The sequence below is a fragment of the Pectinophora gossypiella genome, chromosome 29 (assembly GCF_024362695.1).
Source record: "Pectinophora gossypiella chromosome 29, ilPecGoss1.1, whole genome shotgun sequence".
Taxonomy (NCBI): Eukaryota; Metazoa; Arthropoda; class Insecta; order Lepidoptera; family Gelechiidae; genus Pectinophora; species Pectinophora gossypiella.
The window spans coordinates 1,139,716-1,157,750 of NC_065432.1; the positions used below are offsets into that span (position 1 = coordinate 1,139,716).

The 18,035-nt window shown below is 40.5% G+C and overlaps 2 protein-coding genes across 8 annotated transcripts in view; both read left to right on the top strand.

Annotated features, from left to right (window-relative positions):
* The window catches only part of LOC126379483 (zinc finger protein ZFP2-like), a 122,914-nt gene that overhangs the window by 45,767 nt on the left and 59,112 nt on the right, over window positions 1-18,035 (top strand). The window lies entirely within an intron of this gene.
* LOC126379405 (signal transducer and activator of transcription 5B) overlaps window positions 1-18,035 on the top strand; it is a 43,000-nt gene that overhangs the window by 19,203 nt on the left and 5,762 nt on the right. For 3 of the 6 annotated variants that reach the window (XM_050028146.1, XM_050028147.1, XM_050028148.1), the window contains exons 16-21: window positions 930-1,058; window positions 4,058-4,164; window positions 4,809-4,985; window positions 5,723-5,847; window positions 6,642-6,794; window positions 7,721-7,853. In XM_050028146.1, coding sequence (XP_049884103.1) covers window positions 930-1,058; window positions 4,058-4,164; window positions 4,809-4,985; window positions 5,723-5,847; window positions 6,642-6,794; window positions 7,721-7,853 — 824 coding nt within the window. Of the gene's footprint in view, window positions 1-929; window positions 1,059-4,057; window positions 4,165-4,808; window positions 4,986-5,722; window positions 5,848-6,641; window positions 6,795-7,720; window positions 7,854-10,707; window positions 13,291-18,035 lie in introns of those variants that run through there. The other 3 variants (XM_050028150.1, XM_050028151.1, XM_050028149.1) reach the window with 3 other exon arrangements.

Sequence of the window (18,035 nt, forward strand, 5' to 3'; positions counted from 1 at the left end):
CTCTCACTCCCACACGCACATACAATCCCACTCCCACAGGCACTTCCACTCCCACACACACATGTACTCCCACTCCCACACGTACATTCACTCCCACACGTACATCCACTCCCACACACAGATCCACTCCCACATGCACATCTTCTCCCACTCCCACACATTTCTAGAAATAAGAATAGAATAGAAATTGTATATTATAAAAGGACGCCAAAGGCAATAACATCACTTAAAATTTTTCACAAAACATTTACAAAAAGCATAGGAAGATATTCATTAGAATGATCATAATGTGGTGGTGGACGTCCTGAGATAAAAGGGCCTCACTCAGCACAAATGGCGGCGCGAGCCACGACGCTGATATTATGTGGACCCTGTTGGGTGACACACGAACGTCGTGTTTCATAAATATGCGTTATTAATTCGTACATAGATTCCACTCCCACACGCACTTCCACTCCCACACACACTTCCACTTCCACTTCCACATACACTCACACACCCATACACTCTTATTCACGCACGTATGCGTGCGTACTGTTATAGAATGCAATTGCTAGTAGAAATGCTTACCTTTACCCAAAAACCACTAATTCTGTATTTCATTTAAATTGTAATAGTCAGCACCTTATTCTCCTAGCCTCCTCTTCCCACGCAATCTAGTTAGTCTGATCCCATCCACCACGCGGTACACAACTCTATTCTAATTTATGTTTTTTCCAAATCTGTATTTCAATTCCAAATTCAAAGTAAAATATAATTTTTAGTTTAATTCAAAATAGTTTTTTTTTAAAACCGAAATCTCAAAATCCATATAACAGTACGTGCGTGTGTGCATGTGTATGTCTGTGTGGGAGTGGATGTGTGCGTGTGTTATTCTGAGCTTTACGTTTGAGCTTGTCCTTTACGTTGTGAACATTGGCTCGACGCAGGTGTGGACCCTCTCGCTGCCGGTGGTGGTGATCGTGCACGGCAACCAGGAGCCCCACGGCTGGGCCACCGTCACCTGGGACAACGCCTTCAGCCCGCAGGGGCGTGTGCCCTTCCAGGTGCCCGACAAGGTGAGACCATAGAAACACACAATCCTCTCACTAGTTCTAGTGTGTCGACTATATTATTTATGTTTATGTTTATTTTTATTTTTTTAAAGAACGTCTAGGGCCCTGTGCCGAGGTTTTTCTTGCAGCTTCTTTTCCCCGGCTATACAGGTTGTGAGAAGCTGCAGTAGTTTTAGGCGGATGAGACGTTCGTTATGTAAAATTGACGATTCAAAGTGTAACTATGTTACCTACTGAATAAAGATATTTTTGAATTTGAATTTATTCAGGGTGTTAGTGTCATCGTAACGAAAACTTTGAGGGATGATTCAGGCCACGATTCTGACTTGATGTCAAGTGGAATTTTCCGTCGCAAAAGTAGGGATCGGAAAATAATAAAAAAAAAACTAAAATTTACATGATTTTTTACACAGGAAAATCCACTTGATATTAACTCAGAATCATGGTCTGAATCATCCCCCTGAGTATTCGTTACGATGTCACTAACAGCCTGTATAAAGCTCATGTGAAGCTTACTTTATGTAAAATAAAAAAAAACCCTCGACCAGAAAAAAGTACGCAGACAGCAGACCAGCTCAGTGGTTCCAGAAGACATTAGTGTTTCAAATGTCAGATCCCACATGCTTGCAAGCAAACTGAGCGTGTAACATTCCTATCACACCTATCAAACGACCTGATGACCTTGAAGACCTGAACTGATTTTTACCAAACATAGCTAAGAACACTCTCGACTGATATACCTTTCAAACAAAAAAAGCCACATTAAAATCGGATCATCCGTTTGGGAGCTACGATGCCACAGACAGACACATACACATTTACACACACACACACACACACACGTCAAACTTATAACACACCGTCGTTTTTGCGTCGGGGGTTAAAAAAGCTTATTATAAGATTAACGATTACCTAAATGATAAAAATGTCTGGTATTTAATGTGTTCCTCTAATTATTAAATAACTTGTAATGTACCCTCATTGATTTAAAAGATGTGTTGCTGTTGCAGTTTCTTGTCATTTCTTCTCAGCCATAACACCTTGCGAAATGACGTAAATTCAAAAATGTTACATTGACTTTCAACAAGTTTATCCATGATGATTACGTTGAATAAATGATTCTGATTTCTGGGTTATTTCCCAGTTATGTATGTGTTAGCAGTGGGTCTAGCAAAATATATGCGCGAGACCTTAAAGTGGCACCCCTCAGTCGCTTAAAATAAAATATGTTGTTTACGGCCAACAGCCTCCGTGGTCTAATGGTTAGAGCGTTAGTCTCACGATCTGGAGGTCCGGGTTCGATTCCCGATGGGGACATTGTCGAAATCACTTTTTGAGACTGTCCTTTGTTTGGTAAGGACTTTTCGGGCTTGAATCACCTGATTGTCCGAAAAAGTAAGATGATTCCGTGCTTCGGAGGGCACGTTCAGCCGTTGGTCCCGGCTATTAGCCGTAAAAACACCTCCACCAACCCGCAGTGGAGCAGCGTGGTGGAGTATGCTCCACCCCTTCCGGTTGATTGAGGGGAGGCCTGTGCCCAGCAGTGGGACGTATATAGGCTGTTTATGTTATGTATGTTATGTTTACGGCCACCCGGTATGAGCTGCCTAAGGCGATTCAAAATTCAAAAATTATTTATTTTTCAAAATTGGCTTACAAAGTTAGCGCTTTTTGAACGTCAAAAACTAAATTACATATTATGTAACTAGCTGTAAAACTACTACCACATCGGAATCTGTAACGCTGAGGGAAAGACGTGGCCAGAAAACCTCCCAGCACAGGGCCCTAGTCCTACTGTTTCATATTTTTCAGATTCTCACACCGCCCCGATAATGATCTCATTAAGTATCACACAAACATTGACATTTTTAACGCCAATCACTGGGCTTTCAAACGATCCATTGTAAATGTAATTAAGTAAATTATTACTTACATAATCACCATTGTCATTGTTCATTGCTAAGATATTATTTTACCTAATCAATATTTATCTGTGCTTCACATCGTTAACAAATTTCCTCTAATTTTTTGCTTCTATGCTGTTCTGGGAGCAAATAAAAAACATAGAACACGTTCAGCTGCTTGTCTTCCCGGGCATGTCGTGAAATCCGACAGAGGGATTGTGTCCTCTAACATGATGGACTAATGTTATGGGCGATAGGCTGATCCCTTATCACCATAAGGTTCATCATATCCAGCTTACGACATCGTATCAACAGTGGCTGCAAGTTGTCTTTGATTACTTGTGGCTCTGCCCACCCCGTTAGGGATTACGGGCGTGAGTTTATGTATGTATGTATGTATGTTGTCTTTTTCTTTTTGCTATCACAGTTGTTAAGGTCGATCTTGCTGTAAATTCAAATTCAAATTCAAAAATATGTTCATTCAGTAGGTAACATAGTTACACTTTGAATCGTCAATTTTTACATAACGAACGTCTCATCCGCCTAAAACTACTGCAGCTTCTCACAACCTGTATAGCCGGGGAAAGAAGCTGCAAGAAAAACCTCGGCACAGGGCCCTAGACGTTCTTTAAACAAATAAAAATGAACATAAAATATTGGTATACAATTGAGTAATTTTGCTGCCTAATATCAGTTCTCAGACAGTTAATCCCATGCACTCATATCTTCTAAATAATCACTAACCTTATAATAACTTTTTTTGCAAAGTTTCTGTTTAACTACTGTCTTAAAACAGTTGAAAGGCAAATTCTGAATGAGTATTTTTTTTTTGCCAATTACTAATATTAGTTTTTAAGTTATTTGTAAGTAACATATGGTCCTTAGACTGAAATAAATGCTTTGATTATTATTATTATTTATTGCCGTTGGTCCCGGTTACTACTTACTGTTGTAAGTATGTAGTCGGTACATGAGTCATGTCAGGGGCCTTTGGTGGCTCGATAGTAACCCTGACACCAGGGTTGATAAGGTTGGTATTCCACCTCACAATCCACACGTTAAGAAGAGAAGAAGATTATTCACGATTCCCTCCCGCAGGTGACGTGGCTGCAGCTGGCGGAAACTCTCCGCATCAAGTTCTGCTCGCAGACCGGCGGTGACCTCACCGAGGACAACCTGCGCTTCCTGGCCGAGAAGATATTTAGGTAAATATAAATAATTTAAATATTGGTGCTAATTCCGGTAAACACCATCTAATTTTATTTAAAATTATATCGGCCCCACTGCTGGGGCACGGGCCTTCCCTGTGGATGGATAGGGAGATCGGGCCTTAAACCATCACGCGGGCCCAGTGCGGATTGGTGGTTATTAACATAAATAGCCTAACATAAATAGCCTATATACGTCCCACTGCTGGGCACAGGCCTCCCCTCAATCAACCGGAGGAGGTATGGAGCATACTCCACCACGCTGCTCCAATGCGGGTTGGTGGTTATTAACGATTGCTAATGCAGCCGAGACCAACGGCTTAACGTGTCTTACGAAGCACGGAGGAGCTCGAGATGTTTTTTTTTGTGGTCACCCATCCTACGACCGGCCTTTGCGAAAGATGCTTAACTTCAACAATCGCAGACCGAGCGCGTTTACCGCTGCGCCACCGAGCTCCTCAGAAATAAAGATTTATTTTATTTTATTTATGGAGGGGGTATGCTCCATATCCCCTCCGGTTGATTGAGGGGAGGCCTGTGCCCAGCAGTGGGACATATATAGGCTGTTTATGTTATGTTATGTTTATTTTATTTATAAGTCTTTCAACACTTTGGAGAGGCACCTGTCATAAGGGACGTAGTATATCTGTCCACAGGACCAGTCTGCCGATCAACGCGATGGAACTGAACGCGATGACGGTCAGCTGGACGCAGTTCTGCAAGGACGCCCTGCCCGAACGCACCTTCACCTTCTGGGAGTGGTTCTACATGGTGGTGAAGGTGACCCGTGACTACCTGCGGCAGCTCTGGTGCGACAGGTAACTATATCAGAATCTACTTTTCATTCATTCTCTCATTAATTAATTAATTAATTCATTCATTCATCCACTCTTTCATTCATTCACTCATTTATTTATTGCTCAATTAACAGCCTCCGTGGTCTAGTGGTTAGAGCGTTAGGCTCACGATCTGGTCCGGGTTCGATCCCCGATGGGGACATTGTCGAAATCACTATGTGAGACTGTCCTTTGTTTGGTAAGGACTTTACAGGCTTGAATCACCTTACATAACATACATAAACAGCCTATATACGTCCCACTGATGGGCACAGGCCTCCCCTCAATGAACCGGAGGGGGTATGGAGCATACTCCACCACGCTGCTCCACTGCGGGTTGGTGGAGGTGTTTTTACGGCTAATAGCCGGCACCAACGGCTTAACGTGCCCTCCGAAGCACGGTATTATCTTACTTTTTCGGACAATCAGGTGTTTCAAGCCTAAAAAGTCCTTACCAAACAAAGGACAGTCTCACAAAGTGATTTCGACAATGTCCCCGTCGGGAGTCGAACCCGGACCTCCAGATCGTGAGCCTAACGCTCTAACCACTAGACCACGGTGGCTGTGAATTAAATGAAATGAAATAAAATAAATTGAAATTAAATAAAATGAAATGGTGACTATGGGCACAGGCCTCTCCTCAATCAACGGGAGCACGCAGGCTCTACACGCTGCTCCAAACCCGAACCCGAATAATATAACTCATCTTTCTTTCACAGGTTGATAATGGGCTTCATCCAGAAGAAGCAAGCCGAGGAGATGTTGTCCAAGTGTCCGCCAGGCACCTTCCTGCTGCGGTTCTCCGACTCTGAACTTGGTGGCATCACCATCGCTTGGACTGGCGGTGAGTTGTATAAGTAATAGATGGAGAGGGGAAAGTGGGGAATCGAGAGGAGAAAGATGGGGGTCGGGAGGGAAAGAGGGGGTTGAGGGAGAAAGAGGGGGATCGAGGGTGAAAGAGGGGGATTAAGGTGAAAGATGGGGATCGGGGGAGAAAGATGGGGGTCGGGAAGGAAAGAGGGGGGTTGACGGAGAAAGAGGGGGATCAAGGGGTGAAAGATGGGGATCGGGGGAGAAAGAGGGGGGTTGAGGGAGAAAGAAGGGGTCGGGGGTAAAAAGGGGAGTCGGGGGGCGGAAGAGGGGGGTTGGGGAGAGAGATTTTTTTGGTGCAAGGCAAACCAAGAGAGAAGCCACTGTCATATTTCCCCCTAAAAAGTAGCATGGAGAGTATTTTAGTGTAATTTCCGCAATTCTAAAGTAGTCGTTACATGAGCCATGTCAGGGGCCTTTGACGGCTCAATAGTAACCCTGACACTTAGGTTGATGGGGTTGGTAATCCACCTCACAAACCACACGATAGAAGAAAAATTCTTTAAAAAGAAAATCAATAATTGAAAAAAAAAAAAAAAAAAAAAAAATAGTAATTGCTATTTAGCAATAAGGCCGCCTATTGTGCTTATGTTTTTATTCGTATGTTTATGTCCTTTGTATGTGTCGTTGTGCTTGAATCACCTTACATAACATACATAAACAGCCTATATACGTCCCACTGTTGGGCACAGGCCTCCCCTCAATGAACCGGAGGGGGTATTATTGATTGATTAATTGATTGACAATCCCCCGCTATTACCCCAACAGAGGGCAACGAGGTGTTCAGCCTGCAGCCATTCACCTCCCGCGACCTGACGCTGCGCTCGCTGGCTGACCGCGTGCTGGACCTGCAGCAGCTGCAGTTCCTCTACCCCAACACTAGTAAGGACGATGTCTTCGGCAAGTACTACACCAAGCCAGGTCAGTACCACATTAAAAAATTATAAAAACAAATGTTTTCTTATGTGAGTGCGTGTGAGAGTGCGAGTGTGTGCGTGTGAGAGTGCGAGTATGTGCGTGTGAGAGTGCGAGTATGTGCGTGTGTGAGTGTGTGCGTGTGAGAGTGTGTGCGTATGAGTGTGTTTGAGTGTGTGCGTGAGTGTGAGCGTGTGAGAGTGTGTGCGTGTAAGAGAGTGTGTGCGTGTGAGAGTGCGAGTGTGTGCGTGTGAGAGTGCGAGTATGTGAGTGTGTGAGTGTGTGCGTGTGAGAGTGTGTGCGTATGAGTGTGTTTGAGTTGTGCGTGAGTGTGAGCGTGTAAGAGTGTGTGCGTGTAAGAGAGTGTGTGCGTGTGAGAGTGCGAGTGTGTGCGTGTGTGAGTGTGTGCGTATGAGTGTGTGTGTGTGTGTTTGAGTGTGTGCGTGAGTGTGAGCGTGTGAGAGTGTGTGCGTATGAGAGAGCGTGTGAGTGTGTGAGTGTGTGTGTGCGTGAGTGTGTGTGTGCGTGAGTGTGTGCGTGTGAGAGTGTGTGCGTGTAAGAGAGTGTGTGCGTATGAGAGAGCTTGTGAGTGTGTGAGTGTGTGTGTGCGTGAGTGTGTGTGTGCGTGAGTGTGTGCGTGTTAGAGAGTGTGTGCGTATGAGAGAGCTTGTGAGTGTGTGAGTGTGTGTGTGCGTGCGTGTGTGCGTGTAAGAGTGTGTGCGTGTAAGAGAGTGTGTGCGTATGAGAGAGTGTGTGAGTGTGTGTGTGCGTGAGTGTGTGCGTGTGAGAGTGTGTGCGTCTAAGAGAGTGTGTGCGTATGAGAGAGCGTGTGAGTGTGTGTTTGAGTGGCAGATCTCATTATAACATTGTTAAATTAATGTGTGAATAAAGTTAGTTTTATTATTTATTTATGTACCCTGTCCACCCCCCAGAGAACGAGGTGCTGAAGAACGGCTACGTGCGGCCCGGGCTGGTGACCACGCTGCCGTCCTACATCTCGCCCTCGCCAGCCTACAGCGCGCACTCGCCGGACTCCCACCGCAACACGCCCTCTGTACAGAGCAGGTCGGTTCATTCAATATCTTTATTCAGTCTTCTATCGTGTGGGTTGTGCGGTTAATTACCAACCCCATCAACCCTGGTGTCAGGGTTATTATTGATCCGCCAAAGGCCCCTGACATGGCTCATGTAACGACTACTTACTTACATCAGTAAGTACTAACCGGGACCAACGGCTTAACGTGCCTTCCGAGCACGGTTTATTCAGTAGGTAACACAGTTACACTTTGAATCGTCAATTTTTACATAACGAACGTCTCATCCGCCTAAAACTACTGCAGCTTCTCACAACCTGTATAGCCGGGGAAAAGAAGCTGCAAGAAAAACCTCGGCAAAGGGCCCTAGACGTTCTTTAAAAAAAAAAATAAGTAAACATAAAATATTTTTATACAATTGAGTAATTTAGCTGCCTAATATCAGTTCTCAGACAGTTAATCCCATGCATTCATATCTTCTAAATAATCACTAACTTAATAATAACCTTTTTTGTAAAGTTTTTGTTTGACTACTGTCTTAAAACAGTTAATGATGATTCATTTATATCATGGTATGGTAACGACCCCAGTGGTTGAGCGTCTGACTAACCATCCGGAGGTCCCGGGTTCGAATCCCGGCGGGGACATATCGCAAAAATCAGCTTGTGATCCCTAGTTTGGTTAGGACATTACAGGCTGATCACCTGATTGTCCGAAAGTAAGATGATCCGTGCTGTGGAAGGCACGTTAAGTCGATGGTCCCGGTTACTAGTTACTGACGTAAGTAGTCGTTACATGGGCCGTGTCAGGGGCCTTAATAACCCTGACATCAAGGTTGATGAGGTTGGTAATTCACCTCACGATAGAAGAAGATCTTGGTATAAGAAAAGCAGGTATGTTCAAAAGTGACAGCTAACATTTCAAGGTTAGCCCAGCTGACGTCATACCGCCCTGCGTTGCCATTTCGTAAAAAATAAATTACCCTCGACCAATGTCTTTAATTTACTTTGCAAATAAATTTTGTACTTTTAGTAAAAGATTTACGTAACAGTTTTAATGTTTTTTTTTATATATGTGACAAATAATAGTAATTAAGTACATTAGTCAGTAATTCACTTAATTTTCAATAATAAAATTTTCATCCTTGGAATGTTGGAGATACCAATTTAATGGTAACACTTACGTCATCAATGGACTAGCAATGGCGGCTTGTCATAGGATTGGGCATACCTGGTTTTCTTATACAATGATTTATTTATATCGATAAAAAAAATAGTTTACGTCACGCCATAAAGAACTTTCCAGATCACATTCCTCAAATAAATACATACAGGGTGTTAGTCACATCGTACGGTCACGAGCATCAATATGCATACATTTACAAGGATTATGCTTGCAATTCCTTGTCGTAGGCTAAGGAATCCTTCATTGCTTCACATCCCTCGCTACCACCGATCACCGATCGGCGTGGGTTGAAAATCAGTGTTGCCCTCTGGGTAAATTTTCACTGAACCCTGGCCTTTTTTGGTGATCTGCGGCACCCATATACCTTTATGTTTTCCAGCTACTTAAATATTAATGTTAATGTGTGTATATTTTAATGTTGTAAATGTATATGTGTGTCGTAGATTTTACCTAAATAAACTTTTTTATTATTTTTTTATTATTACCACACGAACTTTAGAAAGAACAGCTTTTTACTGAGATGTTCCATATTATTTAATAGGCTTGGTCATAACTTGAATTTGGACCTATTTGCTGGCAGCATTCAAGGTGCTAAAAAAGCACTTGTTAGAGACTTCGTTTCCTCTGTTGTTTAGATATGTTATGTTTTTAAGGTTTTTTCCATATGGTCTTAGAAACGTAATGTAAATTGTGTTTTCTTTCAATCTGTGGAAGCTTGTTAATGGCTTTTAGATATTAAGTTAGTATGTAACTTTGTAAATTTTGCTGTAAGCTCCCCAAATAAAATAAAATAAAATAAATAAAATTTTAGTACCATGTCGCATTATTTTTTTTTTGACAAATTGCACTGTAAATCTCACTAAATGTCAAATATGTTAGTGCGCCAGAGTCCTGAAGTGGGTACATTATATTGCTCATGACAGTACCTAATAGTCAGATGACTGATTAACATTATTTTAACCCAAAAAAAAAAAGAAAAAAAAGATGGCGCTGTTCAGATTCAACGTGATAATTACCTATTTTCTCAAAACTCACAAGGGAAAAGGGAACTCAAAGGGGAAAGGGAGGGAGGGAAGGGGGGAGTGGGGGGGGGAGTGTACATAATAGGGTCGTGTACTAGGTTCAAGATAAATTATGAAATTCTGATTACTAAATAAAGACACATCTAAAACTAACGAAAAACATTTTCTTTTTTCTATTAAACTTATTTATGAATTTTAATCAAGAAAAACGTAATAATAAGTCCGACATTTTGTCACGTTTTTCTATGACGTCACAGAGTGCTTTTTCATACAAATTCCATAGTAATTTCGTGTTTTGACGTTTAGTAAAAAGTAACTGATTTGACTAGTTGGAAACTAGCCTATTGTAATGATTTTGATTATTATTACTGTACACTCATGAGCAATATAATGTATCCACTTTAGGACTCTGTCGCACTAACACATTTGACATTTAGTGAGAGTTGTAACTCACGCTTATTTCCCACCGGGGTAAGCAGAGACTATAGAATAATAATTATTATTTATTATAAAAGATGCATATGTCTGTTATCCATGAAATTAGAAGGTTAAACGAAGGAAAATGTGTACAGCGCCATCTATATTATTTTTGAGGAACGTGGTCTGGAAAGTATCTCAATGCGTTTTACTTTTTATTTATTTTCCATATTTTATTTCGTTTTTTTTTTTCTTCTATAGGTACATGATTGATTTCTAGTGTTTCGGATCCGAGCAAGTCTTTTTGTTAATTTTAGTTTTTAATTTTAAGTTTTTTTTTAGTTTTTAATTTTAAGTTTTTTTTTAATAGTCACATCCTGATTATTTTTCATACACGGTGTTAGTGACATCGTAACGAAAACTTTGAGGGGTGATTCAGAACATGATTATCAGTTTTTGATATCAAGTGGAATTTTCCGTCGCAAAAGTATAGAATTTAACATAACATAACAAACATAACAAATACTTTATTGCACAAACAGGAAAAAACATAATACAAAAGAGAAATAGACCGAGAAGGACTTACGATGACCAAATTGGAGATGTCCATAGAAAAGGTTCAATACGATCTACTCTGAACCGGCGTGCGTGTATGAAGCGATTGATGAATGTGGAGGAAGCAAGAGAAGTGTGTCAGGATCGAAGCAAGTGGAATTCTATAGTCTCTGCTTACCCCGGTGGGAAATAGGCGTGAGTTTATGTATGTGTATGTATGTAAGTAAGAGAAATAGAATTTAAAATAATAATAAAATAATAATTTAAAATAATTAAAAAGAAAAACAAAAAAATAATGAATTTTGCGGCGGAAAATTCCATTTGATATCAAATCAGAATCACGGTTGAATCATCCCCCTCAGTATTCGTTACGGTGTCACTAACACCCTTGTATTCGTTTTTTTATATTCTGATCTAGTTTAAGTGCCTTATTTAGTAATTTGTGCTTCCTTCTATTACTATTAATTGTCTTTATAAACTCAACTCTGACTAAGTGATGAACTCCACAACATTATTGACTAGAGAAAGTACAGGCTAATATCATAATTAGGGGGTGCAATCCCGACTCGAGATCCCGTAGGAATCCCGAAATTAAAAAAAAAAAAATTCGACTGCAGGAATCGGGGTCGTAATTTGTCTTTGACTCAATCAAGTATAGGTGTACCAGAATCTCATGGCAAATGGGGAAATCAAATTTCTATAGTAAGCAACACTCGGGTAATTGGATGAAAACGTCTTGATACTTTTTATTTTTTACATATTGACGGATAATAATGGACATTATATAAAGTACTTATACAATCGTTTCGTGCAACTGTTTATCCTTATAGAACATAGAACATACGCAATTTTTTTATCCCGGGAAAATAATTGCGGGATTTCTGAATAGATTCCAACAGTTGCTTGAATCGATAGATGTCGCTAGCGAAGCAGCGAGAAAAATCTAGCTAGTGTAGGTAGGTAAATATGAAAAACAATATATTTATGAATTTGTAATATTTTCATTACAGTTGGATTTTGTTTCGCACAGAATAAAATTACATAATTTCCAAATCAAAACTGTCCAGGTTATTTTTTTCTTTCCACCTCACAAAGTACTAAGACTAGTTAGTCCTACTTACGGGTCTTGTACTTTGAGGTGACAGTTTAACATTACCATAGGAAAATCATTATTTTTTTACTTTTTTTATGCCATCAGATTCTGGTACACCTATACCGTATTTGTCAACCACTTTATTCTAGAATACGGAAAATCAACTGCATTTTGAAATGTGTGTTTAATTCTTTTAGCTGTGGCCCAACCATTCTTCAGCTTTAAGCCGGAAGAGATATCTTCATAAGAAAAGAAAATTATAATTATAATATGCAAATCGTCAAAAATCGAATGCGAAAAAGAAATTAACCAAAAATTTTTATTGTTTACGAAAAATCAGTATTATAATGTTTTGTACATAAAATGATTGGCTGAATTTTTATATATCATTATTATATTTGACTTAATTTTTAAAAGTTTAGTTATAAGTTCCTTTTTTATTATTATAAGCGTTAAAACAGTATTTTTTATTAATAGATAGATGTGTGTACGGAAATATATGAAAGCAAGTTTTTTTATAAAGACTTGTCTTGCCTATGCTAAGTTACGGGAAGAGTTACGATTAAGACGAATTACTAATAGGACGCGCTATGGATAGGACGCGTTACGAATAGGATGAGTTACGAATGGGACGTGTTACTAATGAGACGTATTACGATTATGATAGGCTCTAATGTGGCTAGCAAAACCGAACTTCGATTTGAAGGTTCGGCCACATGGCGCACAGAATAACTGGCCAGCAGAATTAAATGTATAACATCGACCTGGGATAGACATTTAGGAGTCGCCGTCGCCGGACACGGCTTGGATGAGGATGATGATGATGATTACGATTAGGGCGCGTTACGATTGGGACGAGTTACGAATAGGACGAGTTACAATTAGAACGAATTACTAATAGGACGCGTTACGAATGTGACGAGTTAAGAATAGAACGAGTTACGAATGGTTTGAGTTACGAATAAGACGAGTTACGAATAGGACGTGTTCCGAATGTTCCCACTTTGGGAACATTCCCTGGGACGGCACATCCATTGGTGATGAATTGCGAGTGTCAAAACGTACAGTCATGAGCAATATAATGTACCCACTTTAGGACTCTGTCGCACTAACATATTTGACATTTAGTGAGACTTACAGTTCAAGTTGTCAAAAAAGTTAATGTGACATGGTACCAAAGTGTATACATATTAATGCTCGTGACCGTATCTGAAATTTTGTCACAAGACTTGTTAGATTTTGTTTCTATTTTAAGACACAAATCACTTTAGCAAAAAATTTCAAGTACGTCAGTTCGTCAGCTTTCATATATTTCCGTTAAGGTCCTAATAAGTATAAGAAAATAGCATAGGGATCAATACTAATTTGTCTTTTAATGTGCTAGGCTAATTATGATGAAATTGATCGAATAATGTCAATTGCTAACGGTCGAATAATCTGGAAGACATATCGATGGGGTACCCGACAATAAGGCTCTAAAGTCGTAGGTTTTTTGTATTCAGAAAAAAATAAACAAAATTCAGAAATATCTTTATTCCGTAGGTAACATGGTTCCATTTTGAATCGTCATTGGTGCTAATTCCTGTAAATACCATCTAATTTTATTTTAAGTTATATCTGTCATTTTTTTATCCGCCGAAAAGGAAAGGGACGGGTAATCGACAAGCATAAAATTTATGGAACACACGTCAATTTTAAGCACAAATCTAAACCAATCGTCTAAAAATTTTACATCAGTCAATAACCCGACACAGTTAAATAGACAGCACGTCAAACGGATTGCATACCAGCGACGTACCTTTGTGATTCGCCCGGGTTATTCATTCATTTACTCATTCTTCCTAAAATTAAGAGCTGTGAATCATCCGTCCCTTTCCTTTTCGACGGATATGAAAATGACGGATATAACTTGAAATAAAATTAGGCGGTGTCTGCAGGAATCGGGGCCATTTTTTACATAACGAACGTCTCATCCGCCTAAAACTACTTAAATCATCTAGATATTAATATTCGTCATCGCCCGTTATCCCGTGGTCACAGGGTCCTCTTACCTAACCTGAAGATTTGACAGGTCCGCTTAACAGAAGCGACTGCCTGTCTGACCTCCCAACCAGAAGGGAAAACCAGCCCAATACAGGTTAGGTCACAAAACACTGAAACGAATTTCTCTAATGGGTTTCCTCACGATGTTTTCCTTCACCACAGCACGTGGCAATTATGTATCAGTTTCAGTTTATGGCACACGATGTTCGTGCGTCACCCAACAGGGTCCACATAATACCAGCGTCGTGGTTCACGCCGCGACTTGTGCTGAGTGAGGCCCTTTTATCTCAGGACGTCCACCACCACCTTATGATCATTTCGACAAACATCCGTCTTGCTTTTTTGTAATTGTTTTAGTGGAAATTTGATATGATGTTGTTGTCTTTTTTTTGTGTGTGGCGTCCTTTTATAATAAACTATTTCTATTCTCGGAGGAGCTCGGTGGCGCAGCGGTAAACGCGCTCGGTCTGCGATTGTTGAAGTTAAGCAACTTTCGCAAAGGCCGGTCATAGGATGGGTGACCACAAAAAAAAGTTTTCATCTCGAGCTCCTCCGTGCTTCGGAAGGCACGTTAAGCCGTTGGTCCCGGCTGCATTAGCAGTCGTTGATAACCATCAATCCGCACTGGGCCCGCGTGGTGGTTTAAGGCCCGATCTCCCTATCCATCCATAGGGAAGGCCCGTGCCCCAGCAGTGGGGACGTTAATGGGCTGGTGATGATGATGATGATTTCTATTCTATTCTAATCAAACTTGAATAAGAAATTCATGGTTCAGGCCCTTGCTGGATTTGAACCTGCGACCTCACAGTAACAGTCGAGCGTTCCTCCAACTATCCTTCTAACCACGTGATATCAATAAAATTACCTTGTATACGAATTTATTATACGGAAATTAGTATAAACATGTTACGACCAATTAATTCCATTTTTTGTAAAGTAGATAGAAAAAAATGCATAAGTGTAACATAGCATCGCGTATATAACCCCGAAGGGGTAGGCAGAGGGTATGGGGAGCTTTCAAAATTTAAGAACGCTCAACAGTAGCGACATCTGATGGGAGAAATGGGCAGTTTTTATCCTATTTACCTATGATACATGAATACAGAGCATCTATCCATATTTAAAAAACACCTCTATTCGACCAGTATTAGTGGACGAACTGAACTGATTTTTTTTAATCTCTACTTAATGGGTCCATATTATGGCATTTTTTATAAGTTTCTATTTTAATTAGTTAATTTTAAATTTATACGAAGGAAAAACTGTTAAAAACGAATTGGTAAGTATCTTCATGCTATATTCTTTGCGGTGTAGGCAGAGAGTAACCCCGGGAACTCCATACAGAAATTTTATTCTTACCGTGTGGTTCCTGACGTGTTAGTGCGAACGAGAAAGACAATTCGCGTGCCTCCTTCGCGGCTTCTTTTTTAAATAAAATAGGCTCGCGTTTGGAGATTCGCGAGATTGGAGGTTCGCGTGAGGAGCTCGGTGGCGCAGCGGTAAACGCGCTCGGTCTGCGATTGTTAAGCAACTTTCGCAAAGGCCGGTCATAGGATGGGTGACCACAAAAAAGTTTTCATCTCGAGCTTCTCCGTGCTTCGGAAGGCACGTTAAGCCGTTGGTCCCGGCTGCATTAGCAGTCGTTAATAACCACCAATCCGTACTGGGCTCGCGTGGTGGTTTAGGGCCCGATCTCCCTATCCATCCATAGGGAAGGCCCGTGCCCCAGCAGTGGGGGTAACATAGTTACACTTTGAATCGTCAATTTTTACATTTGTTCTAAGGTGTAAAAAGTGACAGCTCAAAAAGCACTATATATTTCCATCTGCCTACATCGAAAGGAATGCGGCGTGAAGGTAACAATGCCACTAGTACATTAATATACGTTTTATGAACAAAATGGATCTCAAAATTGTTATTAATATTGTGTGATTGAAGTGAGTTTTTTTGACAGTTTTTCCAATATACTTAGTTACATAGATTTTATGTTTATAATAACATTAACATAAGTTAACGACTATATCCGATTGGGGTAGTCAGAGGTACATCCATCGCAAGGTGAACTAAGTACCCACGCCTCACCGAGATTTCTGTTAGACGAACGTGATAGGTGAGCCGTATCGCCGTCTATAATGGCCGAGCCAACTGTCATAATGAATCTATTTAAACGCTCTCTTACCTGTTTATAAGAGGTGGTTCGAATCTTGTCTCAACTTAATATAGCATCACGCCTTTATCCCCGAAGGGGTAGGCATAGGTGTATAATATACACACCCACTCCTCACCAGCTATTTTGAAGTCCCATGTAATAGGGTGCGAGCCTATTGCCATTAACCGGGCACAAATCCCGGAAACCACGTGATAACAATTATCTATGATCCAAACATGAATTCAAAGGCTTAAAGTCGAACAGGAGCTGGGTTTGGAATCGGAGCTGGGTTTAGAAACGGAGCTGGGTTTAGAACCGGAGCTGGACTTAGAAACGGAGCTGGGTTTAGAAGCGGAGCTGGGTTTCGAACCCGTAACACTGTACCCGTGTACGTTCTCTGTTCTCTGAACAGGGCTATGACGGATTTCGGAATCTTTTCTTAGACAGAATTTTTCGATCTATTCTCCTTGTGAGTACTCAAGCTCTGCCTACCCCAATGCGAAATAGGCGTGATCTTATGTAAGCCATTGATGTATATAAGTACCGTAGAGTGAATATGGGCGCTCAAAAAGTGGGACGAGAAGTTAGAGCAGAAATAGCTATGCCTGCTCTAACATTCCGCAGTATGCGATTAGGTGACGAACTGACAACATGTGGACTTGTATAACCCGACCGCGTTACGAATGACCGCGCACTATAGATGCTAAGACGACAAGCGTATCTACGTAATTTTTGACGATTTTATATATATAGTTTCAATAAAATAGTCTATATATATATATATATATATACTGATGCGTATGAATGTATAGCTAAGTTATTGTCAATTTTCGTCGTGTTTTTGTATGACTCGCTTCATATACGGTACTTATACAGGGTGTTAGTGACATTGTAACGAAATCTTTTATGGGTGATTCAGAGCATGACTTTGAGTTAATATCAAGCGGAATTTTACGTCGCAAAAGTATGGAACTGAAAATATTTTATTCGAGAGGAAATTACACTTGTTAACCACTCAGAATTATGGTCTGAATCATCCCCCTCAGTATTAATTACGGTGTCACTGTATGTAGTCGTATGGCTACCTGTAAGTATCTACGGGGTGTAAGTGACATCGTAACGTATACTGAGGGGGATGATTCAGCTCATTATTCATCATCGCGAAGGTATATAATTGAAAATAATTAGAAAGAAAACGTGAATTTGGCGACGGGAAATTCCACTTGATATTAACTCAGAATCGTGGTCTGAATCACCCCCCTGAGTGTTCGTTACGATGTCACTAACAGCCTACATATAGAAAATGTATCTTAAGATAAGAAAAAGCGCACAAAAATACTTTCTTTTCCAGTTTTGATTTTCATAATGTCAAAACATCGGATAACGAGAGACGATTTTTTGGAAATTGTGATTGTTAACGATCTTTTTCGGTGCTAATTATTATTATTGATTTTCGCGCATCGCTGGAGTTGCTTTTAAGGATTAACATGGCTTAACATGACAATTTTTTATTGTTAAGTTTTACTCTAGGTCCAAATTTACCAGGCCTTAGCTGATGAGGATAAAAACTAGAAGCTCAAATGTAGGTGGCAGCACTGTTGAGTGTTCCTAAATTGTGACAGTTCTCCATACTGTCCAGCTGAAATTCGTGATAAATTGCTATAAAATGTGGAGCAACGTGGACTGTATCCCGTCTGAAGGATGAGTTGCGAAAAGAAAAGCCATCAGTTGGAAAAAAGGCAGTTTTGA